The 24,847-nt window shown below is 40.2% G+C and overlaps 1 protein-coding gene across 3 annotated transcripts in view; it reads right to left on the bottom strand.

Annotated features, from left to right (window-relative positions):
- The window catches only part of BARD1 (BRCA1 associated RING domain 1), a 65,492-nt gene that overhangs the window by 31,091 nt on the left and 9,554 nt on the right, over positions 1 to 24,847 (bottom strand). Inside the window, exons 2-6 of one of the 3 annotated variants that reach the window (XM_084779843.1) lie at positions 22,857 to 22,913; positions 21,386 to 21,534; positions 14,984 to 15,918; positions 5,321 to 5,401; positions 3,715 to 3,887 (exon numbers count right to left, since the gene is read on the bottom strand). In XM_084779843.1, coding sequence (XP_084635969.1) covers positions 3,715 to 3,887; positions 5,321 to 5,401; positions 14,984 to 15,918; positions 21,386 to 21,534; positions 22,857 to 22,913 — 1,395 coding nt within the window. Of the gene's footprint in view, positions 1 to 3,714; positions 3,888 to 5,320; positions 5,402 to 14,983; positions 15,919 to 16,424; positions 16,877 to 17,674; positions 18,277 to 21,385; positions 21,535 to 22,856; positions 22,914 to 24,847 lie in introns of those variants that run through there. The other 2 variants (XM_084779845.1, XM_084779844.1) reach the window with 2 other exon arrangements.

Here is a 24,847-nt window from a genome sequence, read left to right as displayed (position 1 = left end):
TGAGTGTTGGGGACCAGAGGACAGATCTTACATCAATCAGGCCTGGAGACAAGAGTCATTAGCCATTTCATTAGACCATTGTTTCCTATACTTTTGTTTGGTTGGGTTTTGCTTTTTGAGACAAGGTCTCACTATATAGCTTTGGCTGACCTTGAAGGTCGACCTGCCTCTGCTTCCTAAGCGCTAGGGTTAAAAGCGTGAGTGCATGCCTGTCTCTCTCTCTCTCTCTCTCTGATTTAAGCCACAATTTGGAAAATATCTTTCATCTAAAAATTTTAAAGACAAAATTAAGAATTTTACATTTCAAACCTTCAAAGAAAATCTGAGTGTTCCTAAGTTACCAAGTTTTGCTAATAGCTAGTTTTAAAAACTGGAAAATGCATACTACTGAAACATACTGACTAATAAACTATATGAATGAATAACACGTGTGTTTATAAGATGTACATATTATAAAATCAGAAATCATTTATGTCATTTACATACAAAGAATATATGTATAGACATATTGAGGATGTGATAACCACTGCTTTGTAATCAGTTTCAAAAATATTCATTTACTCAACAAGATGGCTTTTCCTTCTCTTTCAGGCACTATGGAACCAATGACACAAAGATAGTTGCCATCTTGTCAGAACTCAATGAGAGAAGCACACCAGAGGACTTTCAGTCTTGTGAAACTTTCCAGGGCTTGAAAGGGACACAGAGGCAGAAGAAGAATACTCCATGCAGAGGGAAAGATGTGAGGGCACTGTGTGACAGTCTAGGAAATCATCAATACTGACGAGGAGGAAAGGAGAGGAAACGGAAGGAAGAGGAGTGGGAGGCAGAGCACACCCGTACCACAGGAGACAGGGGTCTGGGAAGCAGGAGCTATGCCTGGCTATGAAAGCACAAAGGGACAGTGCTAAAGGGTAGATGGTTCTCCTACAGCAACAGGACCCTGCCCAGTTCTCTAGATGGCTTGAGGAGGAGGGATGGTATGCTAGCACACGACAGCCAGGTTAGAGAGGAACACTGCCCAAACGGAAGTTCTGGTTCTAGGACCAGTTGTGTGATCTTTGACACAGACTACTTCAACCTCTTGTGCCTGTTTCCTCATTTGTAAAATTGGGCTTGTAGAACTTATTTTCTAAGACTATTAGGAAGACGAAATCAATTAATACACTGAAAGTCCTTAGGACACTGCTTAGCAGGTAGTACCAGCTCAGTGACTGCTAACATTGCTGGATCTGCACTGCTGAGAGACAGATACAGAACAGAAATAAGAAAACATGGTAGATCACATTATGCCTGGAGTATTATAACTTCCCCCATTTAATTATGCTATTTCACACATATTGTTGTAATAATAGTTTCGATGGTCAATAAGACAAAATATACCAAAACATGATTTTTAAAAAAATATTAAAATAAGAAAATTTCATTTTCCTATATGGTACAATCTGAACATAAAGAATATGAGACAGGGAACTAAAAACTCTTTTCTTAGCCAGGACTCTTTCTTATCACTGACTGATTAAAGAGGTGCACTTCACTTACTGAAGGGCTAAGCTAAGGTGTTTAGTCCTTCAGCTATACCCAGAAGGCAGTGTTCAGATAACAATAAAATCCTTTAGTGTCCCCACCCATATAGGAGTAACATGGCAGACACCTACCTACAGCTGTGCCCTGACAGTTGTAGCAACAGGATAAAGTAAGGAGAGACGAGCAAACAAAAATGTTTGTCTGCATGTGTGGTTCACCCAACATTTAAAACCATAAGCTAGACATTTCTACTAAGCTAGCCCTAATGGGCACAGCAGCACATCAAAAGGATCAGTGAATGGAATCCTGTGTGGACAGCTATAAAACTGCAATCACAAAGACTTAATTTTTTATGGCACTTTGCTTGCTCTGAGCAGGTAAATCCATGATCTTTCAAAAGAGCAACATGTTTTTTAACGCCATAAAACAATTATCTTTGCTGTAGATGATTTGCGTTTTAAGAAATTTACTAGGACAGGAAAACAATTAATAGATTCAATGATCCACATAATATTTTTCTACTTGAAAATTCAATGTCCATCCAAGGAAAAGTTCTTAGCAGAAGACCAACCACCAGTTCCCTATGTGACAGTGACACAAACATTCCCTTTAATGCGGAAAGGTCTAGCAGACAGAGCTTAACTACACCAAGTCATTGGTGTCACTTTGCTAGGTCAGGCCACTTATTACCAGCTGGCCCCTGACCTCTGAGAGAGTACCTGTGAAGGCTGCCCCGTCCCCTGCCTCGTGCCCACTCCTGTGTATTAAAGAGCCCTCACAGTGCAGTGAAGAATCATGGTGTACAAACCACAAGACAGGCTCTGTGTTTTGGCTCATTAATCCTCACTATGCTCTCAAGATATAGGAAAGCAGCAGGCAGCACCATGTTTTATAGGTGAGGACACCAAAGCACAGAAATTAACCTGCCTGCGGCTATAAAGTCAATAATAGAGTCACAAATAAAAGCTGGGTTCCCTAACACGACCAGTGCTCCATTCATTAAAGCAGTCACGGCTGATTTAAGAACCTGAGGATGGAAACTACTCGGCTTCACCTGACCCAAGCAACCAGTTGCTCTATCAAATGGCTTGCTACACCCACAGGAGGGTCATATCTGTAAGGTCTTCACGTACTTATATATTACCTCTATGAGACTCCTGTATGCAAATACACAGAGATACAGAAAAGATCATGCATACACACACAGAGACACGTGTGTTGTTTGTTTATTTATTTATTTTCCCCACAGTTTGACCCAACTACCTTACAACTTGTGATGGGAAACTAAGAAGGGCTGATAAACTTACTGAAGCTAAAAGCACCAGGGTATATTACATTCTCCATTAGCAACTTGATTATCAGTTGTGCTGAGTGGCTACCCATGAAGACTTCTAAGACAGAAGACGTGCACGCTGTGGTTCTTACATCTCTCCCCACCAAGGCTAAGGCTTTTGTTGTGCTCATCTAAAGCCTGCAGAAGCAATGAGGGCACTGAGAAGCAATTCTTGCATTTTCATTTGAACTACCTAATTAACTGAAAAGAGTAAAGTAACATATAGGGAGACAGGAGCCAAGTTACAGATTAAAGATATAAAATCTGCATACGGCATTTGCTTGCGATCCTCTTGACAATAGCGATTTTAAGATGCAGCCGCCAGCATTCGCTAATGCTCCTCTGTGCCCTGACACTGCAAAACAATTTGCTCAGAGCCTCATTTGAATAATGTGAAAAATCTGGGAGATAATTCAACTGCACTTGCCCAGTATCTGAATTCTTACACACTTTAACTTTTGTTGGAATAATATGCAGAAAGCACTAACAGGATATTTAAAATGAGTCTGAAATACTAAGTACCACAAGAAATTAAATATCTAATTTTTATTAAGTATAAAAAAATTAAACATGTAATTTTTATTAAGTATGACTCAATCTACAGAATATAACCGCTAGGTGAATTTGTCTGCGAAATCCAAGTTTCGAAATGGATTTGAAATTGTTTCTGAAGAGAATATATCCCCTTCAAATGTGTGAGTTTTGAGGAAGAGAGCCTGAGCGTAGATTCGAACACGCAGCCTGATCATTACATCTAACTTTAGCTGTGGAATGCCAGCTTGGATGGTGACTGCTTCAGCACACTCCTTCATCAGGAGCACAAATCCACTTAGAAAACTGTAGCTTATACTCACACAGCATTCCTGGAGGCACCGTAGGACAGTAAGACCTTGACTACATCCAGGTGGCCACTCTTGGCCGCATCGTGGAGCGGCGAGTCATTCTGATAGCCAGTGGTGTTCACCAAAGCACTGTGCTGCAGCAGCAACTCGACTATCTTCAGGTGCCCATGGCTGCAGGCTTCATGCTGGTCAAAAGTAAGTTTTAAGGGGTGGGGAGAGGATGGAAGAAAACAGTGTATTAATAAATACACCTTAGAAAAATTAATGGGAACTTTGTCAAAACTTATTCTTATATAACTACTGTCTAGATGTTGACAGAGGCAAAGCCACGTATAGTAATTTTCATGGTAAAATATGCAATGATGAAAACGCATGTATTCATGGGAAAGGACAGCCTTGCATCACATGCTTTTCTTTAAAACATGTGCTTTAGAGCAACCACAGCTCCTAAATGTTTTACAGCATTAGAAAAACTCCTAAAGTATGTATACCAACCAGATCACACACAGATCTGGAGTTCGCCAAGGCTGAAGAGAGTTCAGTGCTTTGGGACAAACATGAAACTGTACACCACTGTTTACACATAACCACCCCTCGGAGTGACATCCTAGGAAATAGACACTGCTGGGTGTCTGGTGTCAGTTACGACAGAAGCCATAAGGCTGTGTGAGGCAGTCTTAACAATGTTAGCTAGCCTGTGGAACACAATAGACTGAATTCAGGCTAAGCCCTCTTGGCTTATAAATTTAGCAAGAAGGCATTGTACATGCACTACATATTTATTTTAACATATATAAATATCAGATATTTATATATTATACGTTTAAGCCATTTTTGCACCTGACCTAATGAGTCTCATTTCTGTGCTGAAATTCTAGTCTACAAGATAAAGGCCTATCTTTGTGGACATTTTTGGGCTGCATTCTAACCCAATGCTTACTACTATCTTCATTAACACATGATAAAATTGTCTCCAAGTGTGTTTTCCATTCTTTTTCCAGCATATTCTTCACATTGCAATTGATACTAACAGTAATGAACAGACTTTTTTTTTTTAAAGTATTTAAGATAAAGTCTTCTACAGCCATGGCTTCTACTTGTAAATGGACAGAAGAAGAGGCATGATCAGGCAGTCCCTGGCCATCACGCCACATCCTTCCGACTCATCTGTCCCAGGAAACCACAATCTGCCTGGTTCCAGTGGCATGCAATGCTGCACAATGAATGCAGCCTCACTGGCACATGAGCTAGCCTCCAACCATGCAGTGAAACTGGACTCCTATATCTCAAAGTACTCAAAGGTAGCCAATTACTTTCCTGTCACAACGGAAAAGCTAGATGAAAAATAACTTGCTTTTCATACTTGGTCAAAAACATAAATTCTTCAGACTAGAAAAGAGTGTAGGTTGCAGAGCATGATATATGAACAACCACAAAACCATAAACTAGAATCATAAGCATAAAACATATACACAGACATAGACATACAGACAGACACACACACACATAGACACAGATCCCCCCCACAGACACAGACCCCCCCACACACAGACACACACACAGACACACACACACACACAGACACACAACACTGCAGAGATATACAAAGGAAATCTACCAACGGTGTCCATCCAGCATGGTCTTTAACATTTGGGTCGCTTCCATTTTTCAAGAGGTATTCAACAGAAGATATATCACCCTGGTAGAATAACAAAAAGAAATTTAAGGACATTAAAATATATCATGAATGAAATAGGCTAGCGAGGCTTTGTTTAAAAGATTCTGCCTTCTTTGAGTCAAACAAACCTCCCCTTACAGCCTGACTTCTGCTTGTGAGCCAAGAAATATGATCTGTCTCTCAACCATGAGATGCCAAGTCATCTTGTCTGCGCTTGAGTGTAACTAGCTATCCATATTGAAAATGCAGTTCAAGATACAAAGCGAAGCCAGAGACCATCCTAAAATGCAAGTCATCATTTCATTTGCAAAAACGTCATTTTTGCAACATTTTTGAACATATACAAAAATAATTTCTGAGCATTAAAATAAACAAAGCTATTTACAGCCAATAAGCTAGTCAAGGAAACCAATGTTAAAACTCTTAAAAAAAAAAAAAGTACTGCTTTCTCGGCAGTTACTCTCTTTACCCCAAGTCACTAGTTTTGTTTATATTTACTGTATTTGCACCAAAGGTATCTTCATGGCAGAAGCAATTGCTGTTTAAAATGTCAGGAAAGGGATTGAAAGAACCAGTCAAACAACACACAAAATCAGCATTTAATTTTTATCCTCTGCTCTGAAACTAAAACCACTAGCCATTATCAACTAAGTGAATGGCAGGAAATGCAGCTCCCCTCAAACCCACACACATCCCTCTCACAGGCTGAAGAGTTGTCCATCTTTCTCTAGTGATCCGTGAAGGAACTTCTCAACAGTGGCTCACTGGCACAGGGGGTAGAAGGAAGAGAAAAAAAGATAAGGATGTGGTCACTTAGTCTAGGCTACACAGAGAAACCTGTCTTGAAATACCAAAAAAGAAAAAGAATGCAGTCACTTTGTTGTAGTATCAGAGCCCGTTTTCAAAGGAGGTGAACGAGATGGTGAGAACAAGTGAGTTAAGATGGGGTGAAGGACCGGGAGACAAGAGCCGGTCTCCCTTCAAGCTCAGATACTTTCAGTTATTAGAGGACATACAAATTAAGCCTCCTTCCAACTCTGAGCCTTCTGTGTCTTAGATCTCTCTACCTAACTTAAGCCTAACATAGGCGAGTAGGTTGCAGGAAGACAGTGAGGGTCCCCCTGTTGCTAGCCTTTGACAACAGTGACTCTTGGCAATGGGGCTAAGGCTGAGATTCAGGCCTGCATCGTCTCTCTTCTCCAAACTCCGTGCACGCTGCTCAGCATGCCCTCCACCGCCTTGCAACACCTAACCTTCCTTCCTCTCCCTTTCCCCAGAAACACAATCTCTAAACTACACAAGACAGGAGTCTCACTACCACATGCATCCCGCCCAACGTGTGTGGAAGGATCTGGCTGGTATCTACCTGCTACACTTGATTACCTATTTAATTAAAGTATTGGTTAACGCTTAAAGGCCTTTTAAAAAAAATCTCTAGCTATAAAAGATATCATCTCTCTTTAGAAGCGCCTGAAAGCTTTAGGAAAAGAGATAACATTTTTACAATTGGATAAAATTTGTAAAACTCTCTTAAAATTATTATCAGTCATGGCAAGCAACACAAAACCAACTCTTTAGAGTAACGAAAGAAAAAAATGGCATAAATTCATGGCAAAAAAAAAAAAGGCAAAATATGAGACCTAGCCTACTGGAAAATGCTGGGTAAATAAAACCTTACATGCAAGTAAAACTATAAATATGTTGAATTCAGTTAGTCTCATGAAATCCTTTTTGAGGAAGATAGCAATCTCTTAACCCCAGCCCCAGTACACTTTTACTTTTTAACTGAAACATGAAAACATTCAGAATCTTCTAGCTTTCTGAAATGTAAAATATATAGCATTATTATTATTATTATACCAATGATATGGATATCATTGGTGTATGCATCCTACTGAGGAACACTTACTGGAGCCTCTCATTCCTATCCAACTGAAACTCACACCATTTGCTTCTCAGAAATGACCTCTACTGGGATAATGGTGTAGAAGTGACTTAAGTATGTGATTAAAGGCGTGCACCACCACTGCTCAGACCTATGTTTTGTGTTTTAGAAAAACAATGGTTTTTGAGGCAGGATCTTATGTATTCCAGACTACCCTTGAACTCCCTATGCTGCCAAGGATGATCCTGAACTCCTGCCCCTCCTTGCATATGCAGTGCTGGGAATCCAGCAACCAGAGCCACCACACCTAGTTTCCAGCAATGCTGAGAGTCTAAGCCCTGCATACCCGACCAACTGATCTACATCTTCAGCCCCTAAAATTTGCTTTTCCTTTTTAAAAATAATTTACTTCTATTTTATGTGCATTGGTGTTCTGCTTGCATGTACGTCTGTATGAGCGTGTTGGATCCCCTGGAACCTGACTTGCAGACAGTTGGGAGCTGCCGCGTGGGTGCTGGAAACTGAACCTGCGTCCTCTGGGAGAGCAGCCAGTACTCTTAACCACTATTAACAACAAGCCGTCTCTCCAGCCCCTAAAATTTACTTTTCTATTTCCATACTTGGGGCTCCTTCTCAAATAGAGAATATCTTCAGATGGTAGCTTAAAGTCTTTTTTTTAAATCCATGTTGCTAGCACCCACATGGTGGCGGCTCACAGCCATCTCTAACTCCAACTCCAAGGGATTCAACAACATCCTCTTCTGGTCTGTGAGCACTACACATAGACATCCATACAGGAAACACCCACACACTTAAAAATAAACAGATGTTTAAAAAAAAGAAATCAATAATCCCAATAAATGAGCTATTAATAGAGAACACAAAAGATCAAGCACAAATGACCAATAAACAAAAACACTAGCCATCAGTGTTTAATTCAAACTTAAAAATTAAAATTCCATGCCATCCTAGTTAGAAAACAAGTAAAAAAATGCTGATAAGGATGCAAAGAAAGGGAATCCTTACATACTGCTGCTGGGAGCGCAGGTCAGTCCAGTGATGGAAATCAGTTACTGTCCTCAAACAAAAACCAGGCCTGTGAGATGAGTTAAAGGTGGTTAAAGGGCCACCAAGCCCTGACTTGAGTTTAACACTAGGAAACAACATGATGAAGGAGAGAATAAACTCTTGAAAGTCCTCTGATCCCCACCCACTTGCCCACCCACCTACTCACACAAATAAATAACATAAAAGCAAGAGAAAGAAAAACAAAGCAAACAAGATTAACCATTGTGGTGGTTTGAAAGAAAAGGTCCATATAAGATCATATAGTTGAATGTTTGGTCCCTAGTACAAATGTTTTGGGAGGGATTAGAAGGTGTGGCTTTTTAGACTAGGTGTTGCCACCAGGAGTGGGCTTTGAGGTTTAAAAGCCCACATCAAACCCAGTTCCCCAGCGCCACCCACCCTCCTCCCTGTCTCCAACTTTTGAGTTAAGATGTAAGCTCTCAGTTACTTCTTCAGTGGCATGCCTGCCTGTCTGCTGTCATACCGCCCACAACCACACCATGATGGCTATAGATTTAATCTCTAAAACTGTAAACAAGGCCCAAATTGAATGTTTTCTTTCGTAGTTTGCCTTTGTTAGAGTGTCTCCTCACGGTGTGTCATTACAGCTGGATCACACAGACCTAGATCTTTGGATGTGATCCCTTGAAAGAGCAGCCATATTGCTGCATAAAAATTCCTCTACATAAAGCCGAGCACAGTGGTACACACCTTTAATCCCAGCTCTCAGGGAGGCAGAGACAGGCAGACCTCTGTAAGTTCAGGGCAATCTGGTGACTCAACCAAGGTGAGTCTAGGACAGGCAAGGCGACATAGAGAAATCCTTTCAACACTGCCCCTAAAATTCCTCTACATATAAAGCCATGTATGAATATGACATGGAAGTGGAAGCAAAACTGCCTAGAGGAATAGAGAAGACTACTGGTAAGTGGCAAGGAGAAAGGGGGAAGGGAAGAATGGCCTGTGAGGCTTTATTGTCAATTTGACACAACCTGGAGCCACCGGAGAGGAGGGAACCTCAGCTGAAGAATAGCCTCAAACTGGCCTGAAGGAAGCTGTTTTGACTGATGACTGAGGTGGGAGGGCCCAGCTCAACAGGCAGGGAACAAACCACAGGCCTGGGCTATGTGAGAAATTAGTTCACATGAGTCAGAAAACAAGTGAGCCAGTAAGCACCACTCTTCCATAATTTCTACCTGAGTTCCTGGCTGGTCCTCAACCATGGACAGTGGCCTAGGGGTTAAGAAGAAATAAACTCTTTCCTCCTCTAAGCTGCTTTTGGTCTTGGTATCCACAGCAATAAGACAGAAACTAGAGCATGGAGAGATAGCTGAAGTATGTTAGATGCTATATGAAATGTTATTATGAAACTCAATACTATGTATAATGAATATATGAAGAAAAAACATCTGCCCAATTAGAACTTTACAATACTTGCCTCAAATCCCTAAGGTATAAATCCCTAAAGTATAAACTCCATATTTGCTTTACAAGTTATCACGATTTAGTAACTTTTGTTCTGTACTCAAGTTCCAAATGAATTCAGGAAACTCAACCAAGACACAAATTTGAACTCCTATTAAATGGCCCTGAATACTATATAGATGAATTGCCAGAACCATACACCTACCTGACCTTCAACATGAAAGCATCCACAAAAGTGTTCACACACATATTCACACACAAAATTCTTCCACTTTAATTCATTAACAAACAAAACTCAAGCAAACAGAATAACCTAAGAAGCCCAGAAAACACTAGAAACACAAGTGAGAAGCATAAGTCACACGTCAAAGCCTAACAGGAAGTGAGTGGCAGCCATAGAGATGCCGCAGACTGTTTCCTAGACTTCCTGCTTTGCTTTCATGTCACCTCAACAGTCCACCCCTAAAACATATCGCTGATTAGCAAACTGCTGGCTTTTTAGACCCAAGCTGCTTTCTCCTCCCTAATCCTTAAAGGTTTGTCTTATTTTCATCTTCCTACTTCATGTAAATTTAATGTCATGCACATAAATAAAATTATGATAATCAGGAAGGGTCCACAGTAACTAAGTTTGCACTGATATAAAGTTTGCAGGAAATAAATTAACTTTTGCTTCTTGTTGCTTTAAATTACTTTCTTCTCTAAAAGAATTTTTTTTAGTAGAAGCACTCTTTCATTCCTTACAACTTAAAAGAATAATTGAGATTTCCTTAAAGCCGTGCAAAAAAAAAAAAAAAAAAAAAGGAAAAGGAAAAAAAAGTCATCTAAGGAAACTATTTATGGAGACTTGTAAGAAATTCTAAATGCTTTTGGCATTTTCAAGAAATACTTTAAAGGCCCCCAAATAAAGGCGTGCATGCCCAAGTGAAGTGGTATATCTACAACTTTGTAGTAAAAAGACTCTTATACGGTCTCACATCCTGTGAACGCGTGCATATTCCAGCAACATAAAGTTACAAAAGCATACAAACAAAATTATTTTTCCCTATTAGAAGACTGGCTCTTCAAAAACACCACTAAAAAAAAAATCTATAGGACATTACAATTAAGCACAATAAAACTTATTTAACCATTATAGCTAAGCTTTTCCACTGAAACTGGTTGACCAGATAGTAACTTTGCCTGACTCAGGATTAGATGTTTTAGATGTTGCAATGGTTTTGAATAGATGTGGCCTCCATAGACTCTTGTGTTTGAACGGGCTTTGAAGTCTCCTATGCTCAGGCTATTCTCAGAAAGACACAGGAAACAAAAGACCATGACTTCACACACAGTCTAACAGGACTGCCAGGGAGTACGAGCGGCTAAGCCACACTCTGAAGCACAGCCTCTCAGTGACTGTCTCTCTCTACTCAGAATTAGAACTCATTGGCTTCTCCGCACCTTGTCTACAAGTTGCCATAGTAGTACTAGTAGGCTGCATTACATCATGAAATGCCAGGCCCTTCCACTACTGAGGGCTGAAGGACAAGCAGGCACTCTGTGTTGCTTGCTTCGGCAACACTGACTGAACATCTTCCAGAAACAACTTACAGGGAACAAAGTTTCATTCTGCTCATGGGGCTTTGGTCCATTGAGGCAGAGGGAGGCACTGTGGAACAAATCCATCATGGCAAGTAGGAGGCAAAGAGGAGCAAAAATAACAGAAAAAAAAAAGACTAGTGGAAGATATGCCTGTAAGGACACACTCTCAATGACCCGCTTCCTCTAAAGGTTGAATTACTCAATAGGCTGACCAGTCTTTAGGTCAGAGCCCTTACTATCTGTCTCACAGACACATGGGGGTGCTTAACTAATATCATAGGCACTTCTAAAACAGAAGTTGGCACCCAGGACTAGGGTATTGCTGTGACAGACCTGACCATGTTGTTTGGAGGAATATGGAAGACTTTGGGACTTTGGACCAGAACTTGGTTGAATGCTTTAAGCAGTGCTTAATGGACCAACTCAGTAGAGGCATAAACAATAGGGCTGAGGGTGAGGTGAAATGTGAGGGCCCAGGGTAAAAGATTTCAGAGGGGAAGGCTGGCTGGCCACACTGTTGTGATATATTGGCAAAGAATGTGGCTGCTTTTTGCCTGTGTGCTAAAAATTTGCCAGGGGCTAAACTGAAGAGTTTTGGATTAATGGCCCAGGCAGAGGAGATTTAAGATAGCCTTGTACTGACTCCTTGTGTGGTTATTAGTGGTCACTGTTATACAGATCTACAACCAAGAGGAGAAAATGATGAAACAACAAGAAATAGAAAACAAACAGTCTGAAAAGGAAAGAGCATCAGGAAATGTAATGTTGGAGCCCAAGTCTGGTGCTCAACAAGATAAAAAGTGTTTTTAAAAGCTTGATGCTAAATGGAAGAAAGAAGTAGTGACTTGAGGGCAAGACACCATCCAGCTTAATCCTGCAGCCTGTCAAAGGAATAAACCTAGGGGGGGTTTCCTCAGCCTAGAAACCATCGACAAGCCAAAGACGATGCAAATGTAAGTCATCAAGAGGTTACATGTCAGTCTAAGAGAGTGGCAGAACTTGACAGCTATGGCCACGTGGTCCTAGCTCTAGGGTCAAGGGGTTAGGGTTGTGGAATCTTCCTCCTCTGTTAGGGAGAGCCTTTGATGCTAGCCATGAGCAGGCGGAGGCCATGGCATGACCCTGTAAAGGTAAAGTCTAGATTGTGCTGGAGACCCCAAGATTTGGGAGGTGTAAGGCTATACCTGTCAAGGAGAGCCAGAGATTGGGTGTGGCGCCAGGCCAGGAGAGAGGAGTGTGTTACAGTCACCAAAGCTGAAAGGAGTAGATCTGAAGAGTGCCTTGCCATCGGACATGGAGATGCAGAATGTGGGGTCTGGCCTGCTGGGATTCAGTGTTGCTTTGGTGCGGTATTTCCTCACTGTGCCCCCTTTCCTCTTTCTTGAAATGATAATACATATTCTGTGCCACCGTATGTTAGAAGTATGTGACCTAGTTTTTAAAGTTGATTTTACAGGGGATTACAGTTCATAGATTGCCTAGAGTCTCAGAAAAGACTCAGGACTTTTAAACAGAAAGACTATGGAGAGGTTTGAAGTTAGATTAAATAAACTTTACATTATGATGTGGCTACAAGCCTATGGGTGCCAGGGGGTGAAATGTGTAGTGGTTGAATTAAAATTACCCCCACTGCTCATATTCTGTCTGTCTGTCTGTCTGTGTCTCTGTCTCTCTCTCTCTCAAGCTACTGCTCTGGCACCATGCGTGTCTGCGTCCCGCCATGATGATTATACACTAACCTCTGAAACTGTAAGAAAGCCCCCAAATAAATGCTTTCTTTTCTAAGAATTGCCTTGCTCTGGGATCTCTTTACAGCAAAGAACAGTGACTAAGAGAGAACCTGGTACCCGAAGTGGGGTGATGAGGGGTTGTTTGTTGTGTACCCTGGCTAGCCTTTAACTAGCTACATAATCCAAGTTGTCCTTGAATTCACAGTCATACCCCTGCCTCAGCTTCCTGAATGATAAGGTTGCAGGTATGAGCCACTGGACCCAGCTCCAAGAAGTCTGACAACCAAGATTAACCAGCACAAGTACTTGCACTTGGCCACTGCAAATCCACCTGTGTGCTGTACAGCTGCAGCCTGGGCAAACCTGACTCCTTGACGTGCATGAACTCCTACTTCCTCTTCTTTGCTTTGGTTACCTTAAAGGTCACCAAATCTGAATTCGCTGTGCAAAATAAACTCCTGTCTTCCTGCTCCCTGCTCCATTTTATGGATAGCTTTAACATTAAGGCCCATGCAAATCTTTTTCTGAAGTAGGTGGACATGTAGCTAAAATAAGACTGTAGAATTATAGTATTTGGTTTCCTCGTGTATCTAGATAATTAATTCTTCCTAGAAATAAGAAAATTAAGGTGAGAATTAAATGAAAACTATTTCTAAATAAAAAATAATGTTGATAAACCCACTGGTATCTTTTTTCCCTCCCAAACCACATCTGTCAAGTTCAAACACAGATGTTGAAAGCACGGCTCCTTGGTAACGTGCTTGAGTAAGGCCTGTGTTTGTTTCCCAGAATTATAAAAGAGCAAACAAAAATCAAACAGGTGGGAGTACACATTCAGCTCATAATAAAATTTTAAAAGAACACGATTGTTAATTAATGGTATAAAAAACAATATAAATCAATGTGTGTTTAAGTGTAGTAAATAAGAATAAGTCAAGCAATAACAGTAACAACAGAAGATAATTAGCTTCAAGAAAACAAAACAGGCAACTTTGATTTGGACAAGGTTTTTCAAGTAGATGGCCAATTGAGAAGGCAATTATGAGAACATCAATGAAGAAAAGTCACCAGGCACTATCAGGCCATTATTTTTTCCTATCTGTTCTGGTATGTATGGCTTTTTCCATGGCTAGGACACAGAATATAATCTATAGTTTGTGGGTTCATGTTGAGTTTTAATTGGTTTACTTGCTGTCTATAGCTCTAGAGTAATATCTGGCCCCCTTAGAAAGAGTTTATTAAGGCCTGGCCTAGACACTAGGCTCTGGAGATTCTCATAAATAAAAGTAAATTTTTCTTGTAGTTGGAATAGCATTCTCTACCAAACTAAGTAAACGCTTGGCTTGTGGTCTGAAAATTCTCAGAAAGCAAGACATAAAAACTATATCAGCTTATATCCTTACTACTAGAAAAATGAATATAATTATAACTACGTATGTCTACAAAGCATTACCAACATTACAATAGTTTATGTGTGCATATATATTTTATACATATGACAAGGATAACTAAAAAATATTAATTTTCTAAGTCAGGCCTAACAGAAATCAATTGCCACATAACTGGCAGTAACTCCAAAACGTTGAGTTGTTTAAAGAGTCTCTTATCCCTAGAGTGGAACTACTGCCACGGTTCCCTCACCACAACCTTTCACCTCCATCTTCTACATGAAGAGAGAATGGGGCCCTCGTTCCCTCTCCTGCTCCTCAGTGACGAGGGGAACAGCTTTGTTCCACAACACACATCTCCTAAGACAAGTGCAAAGCAACAGAACCTACTGGGCATGGACTAAAACTTGCAACACTATGAGACTAAACTTAATCTTTGCTCTTATTATCTCCAGTATCTGTTATAGTAACAGCAAACTAATATGGTCTCGCTCCAAGAGTTGGCTCAGAGCAGGCGACCTACCTTAATAGAAGCGATATGAAGCAAAGTCTCTCCTCTGTGATTTCTTTTCCCGGCCGTGACACAGGGTGACAGCTTCACCGTGGAGGGGCTTGACGTTATTTGACTGTGACTTGAAATAGTCAGTGGAGGTGGGGGTGTGCCTGATGAAAGGCTAAGGCAGTCATTGGATACATAACTATTTTTCCTGAGTGTGGCATCAACTTGAAGTTGGCCTGAAGGCAGTGAAGAAGAGCCGGCCAATAGGACGTTTTCTGCAAGCACGGTGGGCTCACCCAGAGCTCTGCTGGTGCTCGGAACAGTGCTCCCACTGTTCTGAGAAGTAGAGCTGGGAAGCCTGCCGCAGCCTTTATGGTTCCCTTTACGCCCTACTGAGCGGAGATCTTTCACACAGGCCTTCTTCTCAGGAGTCTCCTCAGTCTTGCTCACAGTGTCTGGTGATACTGTATGCTCAGCCAATGGTAAAGAGAACCCAGCCAAGCTTCCAGAGCATTCGGATTCTACAACAGAGCCACTTGCTAACAAGTCTATCTCACCGTTTACCTGTGGACTCTCCATAACTGGGGATTGGCTACAGGAGACAACCCTCTCCTTCAGTTCCTCTTTAGAATCAAATCTACTATCTTTTGTTTCTGGCCTTAAATTCCCCACCTGGTTGATCACAGCTATAGATTTCTTCTTCTGCCTTTTTGCAGATGTTCTAGAAGCAGTTTTTGCTCTCTTAGAAACAACTTCAGGAGAACTTGAGGAAACAAATTCATACATTGAGTCTTCTTGGGCTTTGTCAGCCTTTGCCTTTTGAGGCTGGGTTCGTGCTGACACTTTATTCACAACATATCTAACCCTCTTACGTCGAGGACTGAACCACATTTTTATTGATTTCTTCTTCCTTTCTGCATTGACAAATGAACTTGCCCTAGATGTGTCGTCCTCTGGATCTGACAGGAAAAAAAGGAAAAGAAAGATGCTTTGAGAATGAATTTCTCCATCTTGAGCTACTGAAGAATTCGACTTCTCTTTCTCCTAAGGACTGCTACTTCTATTTCTCTAGTGTTAGCCCACCAATTCTTAAGAGCCTAGAACTGCTTCCTTTGCCTATGCTTTCACCTCTCATCTTACAAACACATCTACCAGGTTTAAAAAAAAAAAAAAGCACCGTAGGTAGGTAAGAAGAAATAGAAAATAGTTTTAATAAATAAGTAGTTTTTAGCCCTGCAGGAATGTCACCCAGACTGTGCCTTACAATAACAGTACTTAGACTATAGACTATGCTCTAAAGAAGCCACCACTCCCCTTCCTGGTGACATGGGAATTGAGTGCAATGACGACAGTAAACAAAGAAGGCTGGCTACAGGAAGAGCAATGTTATGAAATGACGGCTGCTCTCCCAAAGCCATTGAAAAGCATTTGCTGAGCTATAAATGGTCTGCACAGTGTTACTGACACAGAATCTTAGGAATCCAAACGATGAGAATGAGGCATCCGTTCACAGAGAGGCCAGACATCTAAGTCAACAAGATCTTCTCTGCAATGATAAGTAGGTTTTAAAACCAGGCCACTTCTGATACAATCTTGAGTCTAGAGAAAGGTCAAAATGAAATGTTAGCAGGGATTACTTCTTAAGAAGGCCTCAGGATTAAAAGACTTAAAGGCTAATCCGCAAGAAGTCTGAAAAGTTGTATTTGGTTTTCATTTATTATTTTAAACGCAGATGATTACATTTTCAACTAAAAATAAGTCAAGTCTTGATTTATCAAGGTTGATAGTACTAATAAAAAGCAGAGCTGGGCAGCTAACAGGAAATTAAGGTACGTGAACAATGACAACACATTCAATGGACTAAAAATCTCAAATCTAAATAAGATAACAAATTTCAGTCTTGGCAGCATGCTGCTAACTTATAAGACAGCAAATGAAGACTTTACAGCTGTGTGATTTACATGCACAGTCATTTTAGTGACGATTGTGCACTGACACCTTTGCTCAGAGATTTTAATCACCTCACTTGGTCTAACTAAGCAAGGATAACCACAAACAATAACTATAAATTCTGGATTTTATGCAGCATACCCAGGATACAGCTGAAAAGCAAAACAACTCAGTTGCTAGAACATAAATCATATTATTAACAGCTACAACCGTTTTATGGGTGAATGCTTCTAAGCTTGATAAATTATCATATTCATTTCATGAAGAAAAACATTGGTCCTGCCGCTGCATAACAAATTTCTTAATGATGACATTTGAAAAAAAAATCTTACTCTCTGAATTTAAATATTTCAGAATATACTGTGAATTTCAAGAAGCAGAGACACATGTGTTACTAAGGAGCTGCTGAGCCAAGTTTTTTTTTCTTAAATTTTAATAATAAGCATAGAAAAGAGAAGCAATTAGAAAATGTGATTTTTGCAATCATTAATCTACATCAAAGGATTATAATGATGTACATTGTGCTTTCCAAATTAGTCTCCATTGTAAGTAACAGAACAGAAGTTGAGAAATGTGACTAGCTAGTTCCTTATTTCAAAAAAAAAAAAAAGGCAAAGGCAGGTCTTCTGTATACCATCTGTAGAACATTAACACCTTCACTGAAGAGTAATTATTGTGTAAATGAAGATGTATTTAGCTCTACTCAAAATAACAACAGCAACATGGCTATCTGAATTCTCCTCTTCATCCAGCATAAAAACTTACAACATATATGAAACACTGTGCAATCACTTCAGAATGACCAGCATCTTTCCCAAAACTAGAAAGGAGAAAAGCAAATTGCGATCCTATGAAAGCATAATCAACGTTCTTTATTTTAATGTCATCAGCACCAACATGTTCCAACAAAACTTGACCAGCACCTGCAAGGGCTGATTTAATATGATGGGTTTAAGGGGAACATTGAAACTTTAAATTTAACTCTATTAGTGGAAAACAGATTGTTATAAAGAATAAGGTAAATTTATCCATAAATGGGCATCAGAAAAATGACAACCTCTTCTCTTTGAAGTACACTGAACCGAGAAAAATATGTGGAACTGCTTAGCAGCTCATCTTAGCACATCTCCCATAAATCAGGCTTCATTTCCAGTAGACCACATACCATGTCCATGAGCTGACAGGCTCTCCTAATTACCCACCTTAATTATAGTAATTATATAGTTTAGAGTAAATGCAAGTAACCAGGGTCATTCGGAAGATAAATTATGAACTGTAAGTTTTTGTTTAAAGACAGAGAAAATGTGAGAGCTCATTTAGTATATCTTTTCAGCATGTGACCATTTAGCAGCTACGTCATTTTGGGCGGAGGTAAGGCTTCAGAAATCACTCAGTCCCATATCATTTCTTAAGGTGAGATCATTTTCTTACAAGGAAGAGTAATTCTCACTTGTTGTTCCCAATCACTGGTTCCTTCTACCTATAAAACATTTCACCTTCTACCATTTAAATTTAGTTTTAGAAATACCTTCTAAATAAATTAGCACACACCCTCACTACATGTACAAACAAAGGGATCTACTCCAGGGGGAAAAAAACCCCAAATAATCAAAACTCAAAACTGAAAAGCCAAATACCTTTCAAAGCTGGCTTGTTTTGAGACTTTTAGAGGAAATCAGACAGTAATATGACTTAAAATAGAAAGAAAAATGTACCATGAAAATACACGTATCTCAGTAGATATATTCAATAAATTTCTTTAACATTTCTGTGATTTCCTATTAAGGTAGCAAAACTCACTGACGAGAGAGAGAGAGAGAGAGAGAGAGAGAGAGAGAGAGAGAGAGAAATCCTCATGCATGAAGGTCAGAGGAGGAGGCTGTTAGCTCTCTAGGAGCTGGAGTCATAGGTCTGTGCAGCATGTTTAGCTTTTGGTGTAGGTGGGACTGAGCTGAGTCCCACAATGCCAATTTCTATACAACGTAATTCAACAAACTTAAAACATACCAAACAACAATTAGGAAAACATTCTAAAAAGGCTCAGGCTCCACCCTGAACCTTGTTTGAAACTCAATTTTTCCATCTACAAAATACAAAAACTTTATTTATGATTCAGACACCCTCTGTTCACTACAGCCAATGTCTAGTCTACCTTTTTGTACCCTAAGGCACCTCAGAGCCTAGTGAGCCATTATGATGGCAATCAGCTTACAAAGGTTACTCCACCCTCCTCCCATTCTAGCCCATTAAAAAAGTTAAATTATTTGTTTATACATTAAACTGTTAATTTCCTTCTACTCCCTAAATTCATATGCTGAGGCCGTAACTAACACCTGACACCGCAAGTGTCACCTTATTTAAAGTCTAAGTTAGACAGACTCATGCAGAATGAAGCTGTACTGTGCGGGCACTCCAGCGCGGTGTGAGGACATGAGGGCAAAGCGAGCACAGGCCAAGCGTCTCAGAGAGGACACTGCTGAAGCTCAAACTCCAAGCCTCCAGAACTGAGACCTTTTCTTTTACTTGAGCTGCCTGGTTTGTCACTCTTTGTTCCAGCATCTGCAGTAACTTAGCACACTATTACAGAGTAACTGGAGAAGAGTCAAGTTAAAATATTAGGACAATCTCACAAGTAGAACCCCACCTTTCAGTGTTTGGCCAATTATCTTAGCTAGCATTCAGATATACCTGTAAGACTCAGATGAAAGCAACTTTCAGAGATGTACTGTTCATACTGTACAAGTAATTAAAGTGACTCATTGATTCTTCGCCATTCCTCTGGATGTGGCGGTGTAAAAAGCACCAACTACCTGACCTGAGTGCTAGGAAATGGAACTCAGGTTCTCTAAAGGGCACTGAGTGTGCTTAACTCTGCGTTATCTCTCTAGCCCCCTCAATACATTATTTTTATAATCCTTAAAAAATTTATGATTTTTTTTTTGAAATTATAATTACATCATTTACTCCTTTCTCTCTCTGATCTCTCCTAAATTATCCTCCCACCTTGCTTTCTCTCAAATTGATGGCCTTTTCTTTATTGTTACACACACAGAGACTTGTCATACATATATATTATATATACACATACATGCATGTGTGTGTGTATATATGTGTCATAGCTGCCTAACCAATGACACCAACAGACATACTACAACAGAAGGAAAAAAGCTCAGGAGCCTGAACTACAGGAAACTAAGGAATGCTAGGAGCTAGAGAAGTGTCTCCTAAGTAGTTATCCAATACCAATAGTTGTGAAATCAATGTGTTCTTGAGACTAACAACCACAATATTTTTAAAGCAATTCCTTTACAAAATATATATACAGACCTATATCCCATAAGTCACAATACTACTATAAGATATTTTATCATTTGAAAATGGAGCCGTACACAATGATCAGATAGTGAGATGTAAACATGGGTTAACTATGACTTCCATTCTTTTTATTTTATTTTATGTATGTGAGTGTTCTATCTGCATGTACACCTGCATGTCAGAAGAAGGCATTATGCCAGTACAGATGGTTGTGAGCCACCATGTGGTTGTTGGGAACTGAACTCAGAACCTCTGGAAGAGCAGACAGTGATCTTAACCTCTGAGCCATCTCTCCAGCCCATGACTTCCATTCTTAAAAAGACAACCTGTGTCAATAATACTTGAAAGCATTTGCCTTATTTAATTTTATTCAGTCAACTTTACTAGTAGCTGACAGCTATAACATTGCATCAGAATTCAAAGAATAAAAGACTTAAAAACACAAAGGCAACAATTTTATGTTACCATTATCAATCTTTCATGGCATCCTGCCAGACAGGTTCACCTATAAACAATGCATTTTAGATATGATTTGGTCAGTGAAAAGACAACTCCAGCATCCAATTATGAAAATTCAAAACACTTTACTTTCTTTTCACAGCCAATTAGTTCTCAGCAGAGAGCACAATGGGAAGATATATAGTTAATATGCAGAGTCTAAGAACAATTTGAAAAACATTAACCCCTAATTTAAATAGAAAAGAAAGTGTTACATTTCTGCTCTTTCAAAATGTATATACCTAATTAATTCAGTCTAGAAAGTGATCCTTGCTAGCCTATTTTGTATTCTATGTTGTAGTGGTGTACTTAAGTGACTTAGGCACTATAATAAATAAAATCACCCCAACTGTAGAAGGCAGCCCATGTGGGGTGCTGAGACTTCGGGACTGACGTCAGGAAATGAGCTCCATTTCTTTTGCTTCCCGTATTAACTATACATGTGACTGCAGGCAAGAGTATTTAACTTCTCTGGACCTTGGTACCTCATCTATAAAGTTTAGACTTAATTAACTCATTTCTCAAAATGACTGAAAAAAATCCTACTAATCTCAAAATCTGAACTACATCATTCAGAATTCCTTGTCCATTTTCCTTCTTCGTGAGCTCATTATTACTAATTTGTCCACACTTTAAACGGAGCAATGAAGAAATATTACTCACCTGAAAGTTTATGGCCATGGAGCAAATGTTGAAGCTTCCTATAAAGCTGAATCATACTGGCCAATTGTCTGTTTATCTGGAGGTCTAGGACCCAGGCTGGGGTGGAACACACTGGACATCCTGAGCCAACACAGTCACTTATACAATCACTTTAAAAAAGGAAAAGAAAACTCTGAAGAATCTGAACTGCAAACACTGAAGAGTATCAACAGAAAAACAAGAATCAGGTTCTTATGCATACCATGGTAAAAGAGTGTGCTTTGCAAATACGCTATCTCTGATCAATTTATGAGACATTATTTAGCATGACCGTCTGCCTAATTCTTCCCAAACAAGTCTCTGTCTCCTAAAACAGTAAGGAACTAAAGATGTGAACGAATATAGTCTCAATATAAAGGACTATGGACCAGAAACCTCTAAATCTGTGACCCAAAATAAGCCCTTGTCCCTGTCATATATGCTAGGAATCTCAAATAGGTGCTTTAGAGACATACAATGTCACAGGTGTCCCTGACTACCTCACTGTTGAGGTGATATCTGGGGAGGAGATGGAATTCTAGGAGATGGGGCCTAGCTAGAGTCACCACAGTACGCCTGTAAAGGTTCTGCCTAGCGCCAGATCCCTAGTTTCTGTTTCATATATGCATGACAAAACATCTACCTCTACCACCACCATGGTGTCCTCCCTCCCTCTCCCCTCCCCCTCTCTCTGTCCCCCCCCCCAATCTCCTCTTCTCTCTCCCTCCCCCTCCCCCCTCACGAACACTTCCTGCACTTGACTAGTACACTAACCCCAAGAAGCAAAACTAGTGTTCAAGCATCGACTTTACTAAAGTCAACCACTGTAACTGAACCTGTGAAACTCTTGAGCTCAAATGAACCTTTCCTCAGATAATTTATGTCAGGTATTCTGTCACAGTGATTGATTTTATATATATATATATATATATATATATATATATATATATATATATATATATATATATGCCCATCAACTGTTTAAATCAGACATTGTCACGCAATGGAAAACCTAACAGCTTACAAGATTCTCTCTCACAGCTTTCAGAGGGCATAAACTCTACCAACATAGGTCAAAACTTGACCTTCTGGCCTCCTGATCTACAATAATAAATAATAAATAATAATCTAATGCTTTAAGTTACCCCCTACTTGGATATTTGAGAATTAGACTGAAGTAATTTTTGAAAGGATATTAGCAAATTCAATTTTGTATAATTTTTTAATTCTAAAATTGTATTTCCCACCAATTTTCTAGAATGTCTAAGAATGTCAAAGGTACTGTTGCTTTTCCAAAACCTTAGCAGGGCTACTTACTAAGCTTTGGAACTCCAGACATTACCCTCTGAGCTTTGTTTTTTATTTATAAATGAAAGCAGGTATACAACCAACTCAAGATAATGTGCAGACATCACAATTACATCACCGTGTACGTCAAGCTCTCACTGCTCACCTACAGAAGATGTGTTCACAGCCTCCTAGGCACACAGGCTCCTTCAGGATCTCGGCACTGATTGAAGAAAGGAAGAGCCAAGCATAAGGCCTTGTTAGATAGCCATTTCATGCCCAGGATTTTACAAACCCAAGACCCAATGTTACGTTTTCTCTCTTTATCAAACCAGAAAACGGTAAGGATACATTTATTCCAAAGGCTTTGATTCTGCTGGTCAGGTACCTGACAGACATACTTGCTGAATTCAAACAGCAACTGTCAATCTCTGGACACGTTTTAGTATTGTTTAGAATGGATTTGTTGAGAGAGTAGAGAGGGGAGAAGCTCAGTGCTCAAGAACCTCCAAACTTCTTCCACCGTCTAAGGTACACCCTCCCTGACTGATGTGAAGTGAAACCCTTAGATCTCAGAGTGGGGCCTACCATCCACATGAGAGCATTCCTCTGAGTTAAGAGGGGGGACAGAATGTTGAGACAAGGGATACAAACCAGGACTGTCCCAGAAAAGTAGGGCCTCGGATTATCCTGACCCTAATAATCCATGGGTTCCCATTTAAAAACAACAAACAAACCACATTATTTCTTGCTATTAAGCAAGCCATTTGCCTTTCTACAGAAGTTTTGACCAAATATGAGTATTCGGTACAGAGCTAACTGGCTGTTTTGTTCTCTAAAGCATTACAGATACGAATCAAGCTGGCAGTATGCAGAATAAAGGAGAGTCAATGCACTGACAGAAGAAGGGCAGAAACAAAATCTCCCCAGTGCTGCCTCTGGAAGGCCTGTGAAAGCGGGGTGCTCTTACTAATATATATGCGTTAAGCCCTGACACTTAGTGAGGGCACTGCATCAAGAGCACAGCACACAACTAAAGACTTCAGGGGACAGACACTTCCTACACTTGACTTACTAAACTAGCCCAAGACCTATAGGTGTTTCCACCATTATCATGCAGTGACCTTGCACACAAACCATGTTATCAGTAAATCACAGTTCTCTGCATTTCTGGAAAGATCAAAAGTTTCATCTGGCACATTTTAATAGATATGAGCATTAAAATGAAATTGAGCTCTCAATAAGAGGGCTAAGAGAGAGTGCACACAGCCTCGCTATTCTCAAGCTGCTGAAAATGCTGCTCACTGACATAAAATCCATTACTTTCAAAAAAAATCACAAAACCTTTTTTGGCCATACCACATGGGGTAGGTTGATATGAGTTTGGTGACTGTGGCGATAAGATGATTGTAAACAGTATTCATGTGGCTCCGATAATTTTTATTATATGAACTACCAAGCCTAACTACCTCTTTCATAATTCTACTTGGTCCTCTACAACACGGACTTCCTACACCTTTTCTGTGTATCTGCTGTTGCAACATCCTGGCCAACCCAACAGTTCTCCATCTACAGTGAATTCTGACCATCCTTGTAGCTCCTTGGATTCCCTATTCAGTCCAGACCACAAGGTCTAATGACTCAGAGCCACGTTTACTGCTGACCTCAGAAGACACTCATGAGTGCAGGTTCATAATGCTACAGTCCCCAGGGCTCCCTGCCCTGCTTGTTCAGGCTCTGGATACCACAGTAAAGACAGAAGGACAGCTGGCATGGTGGTGTCCACCTATCTTCCCTACAGTCAGGACACAGAAGCAGGAGGCTCCTGAGTTTAAGGACAGCTGGCGCTACATGAGTTCCAGGCTACCTCACCTAAAAAAATTAAGACTCTATCCAAACTAAGAGAGGGAGAAAAAGAAACAAATGTCTTTAAAAAGCAGTGTTTATTCACCTTTGTACCTCTACAGTGGTGAAATAAGACACTAACAGTGGCTACATGGTTATTCAAGGCTACCTGTGTCTGCCTCAGCTGCTCTTCCTTCCTTAGATGCTGCTGTCAAGCCTCCACACCCTCCCTGTGTAAAGTCTGTGAGACTCAACATCTGGATCACCTCCCTTTCACTCACATTTAAGCACAGCACTAACAGGTAGCCCCTC

This window comes from Acomys minous, assembly GCF_964271855.1.
Source record: "Acomys minous genome assembly, chromosome: 4".
Taxonomy (NCBI): Eukaryota; Metazoa; Chordata; class Mammalia; order Rodentia; family Muridae; genus Acomys; species Acomys minous.
This window is presented reverse-complemented; position numbering and strand designations above follow the sequence as displayed.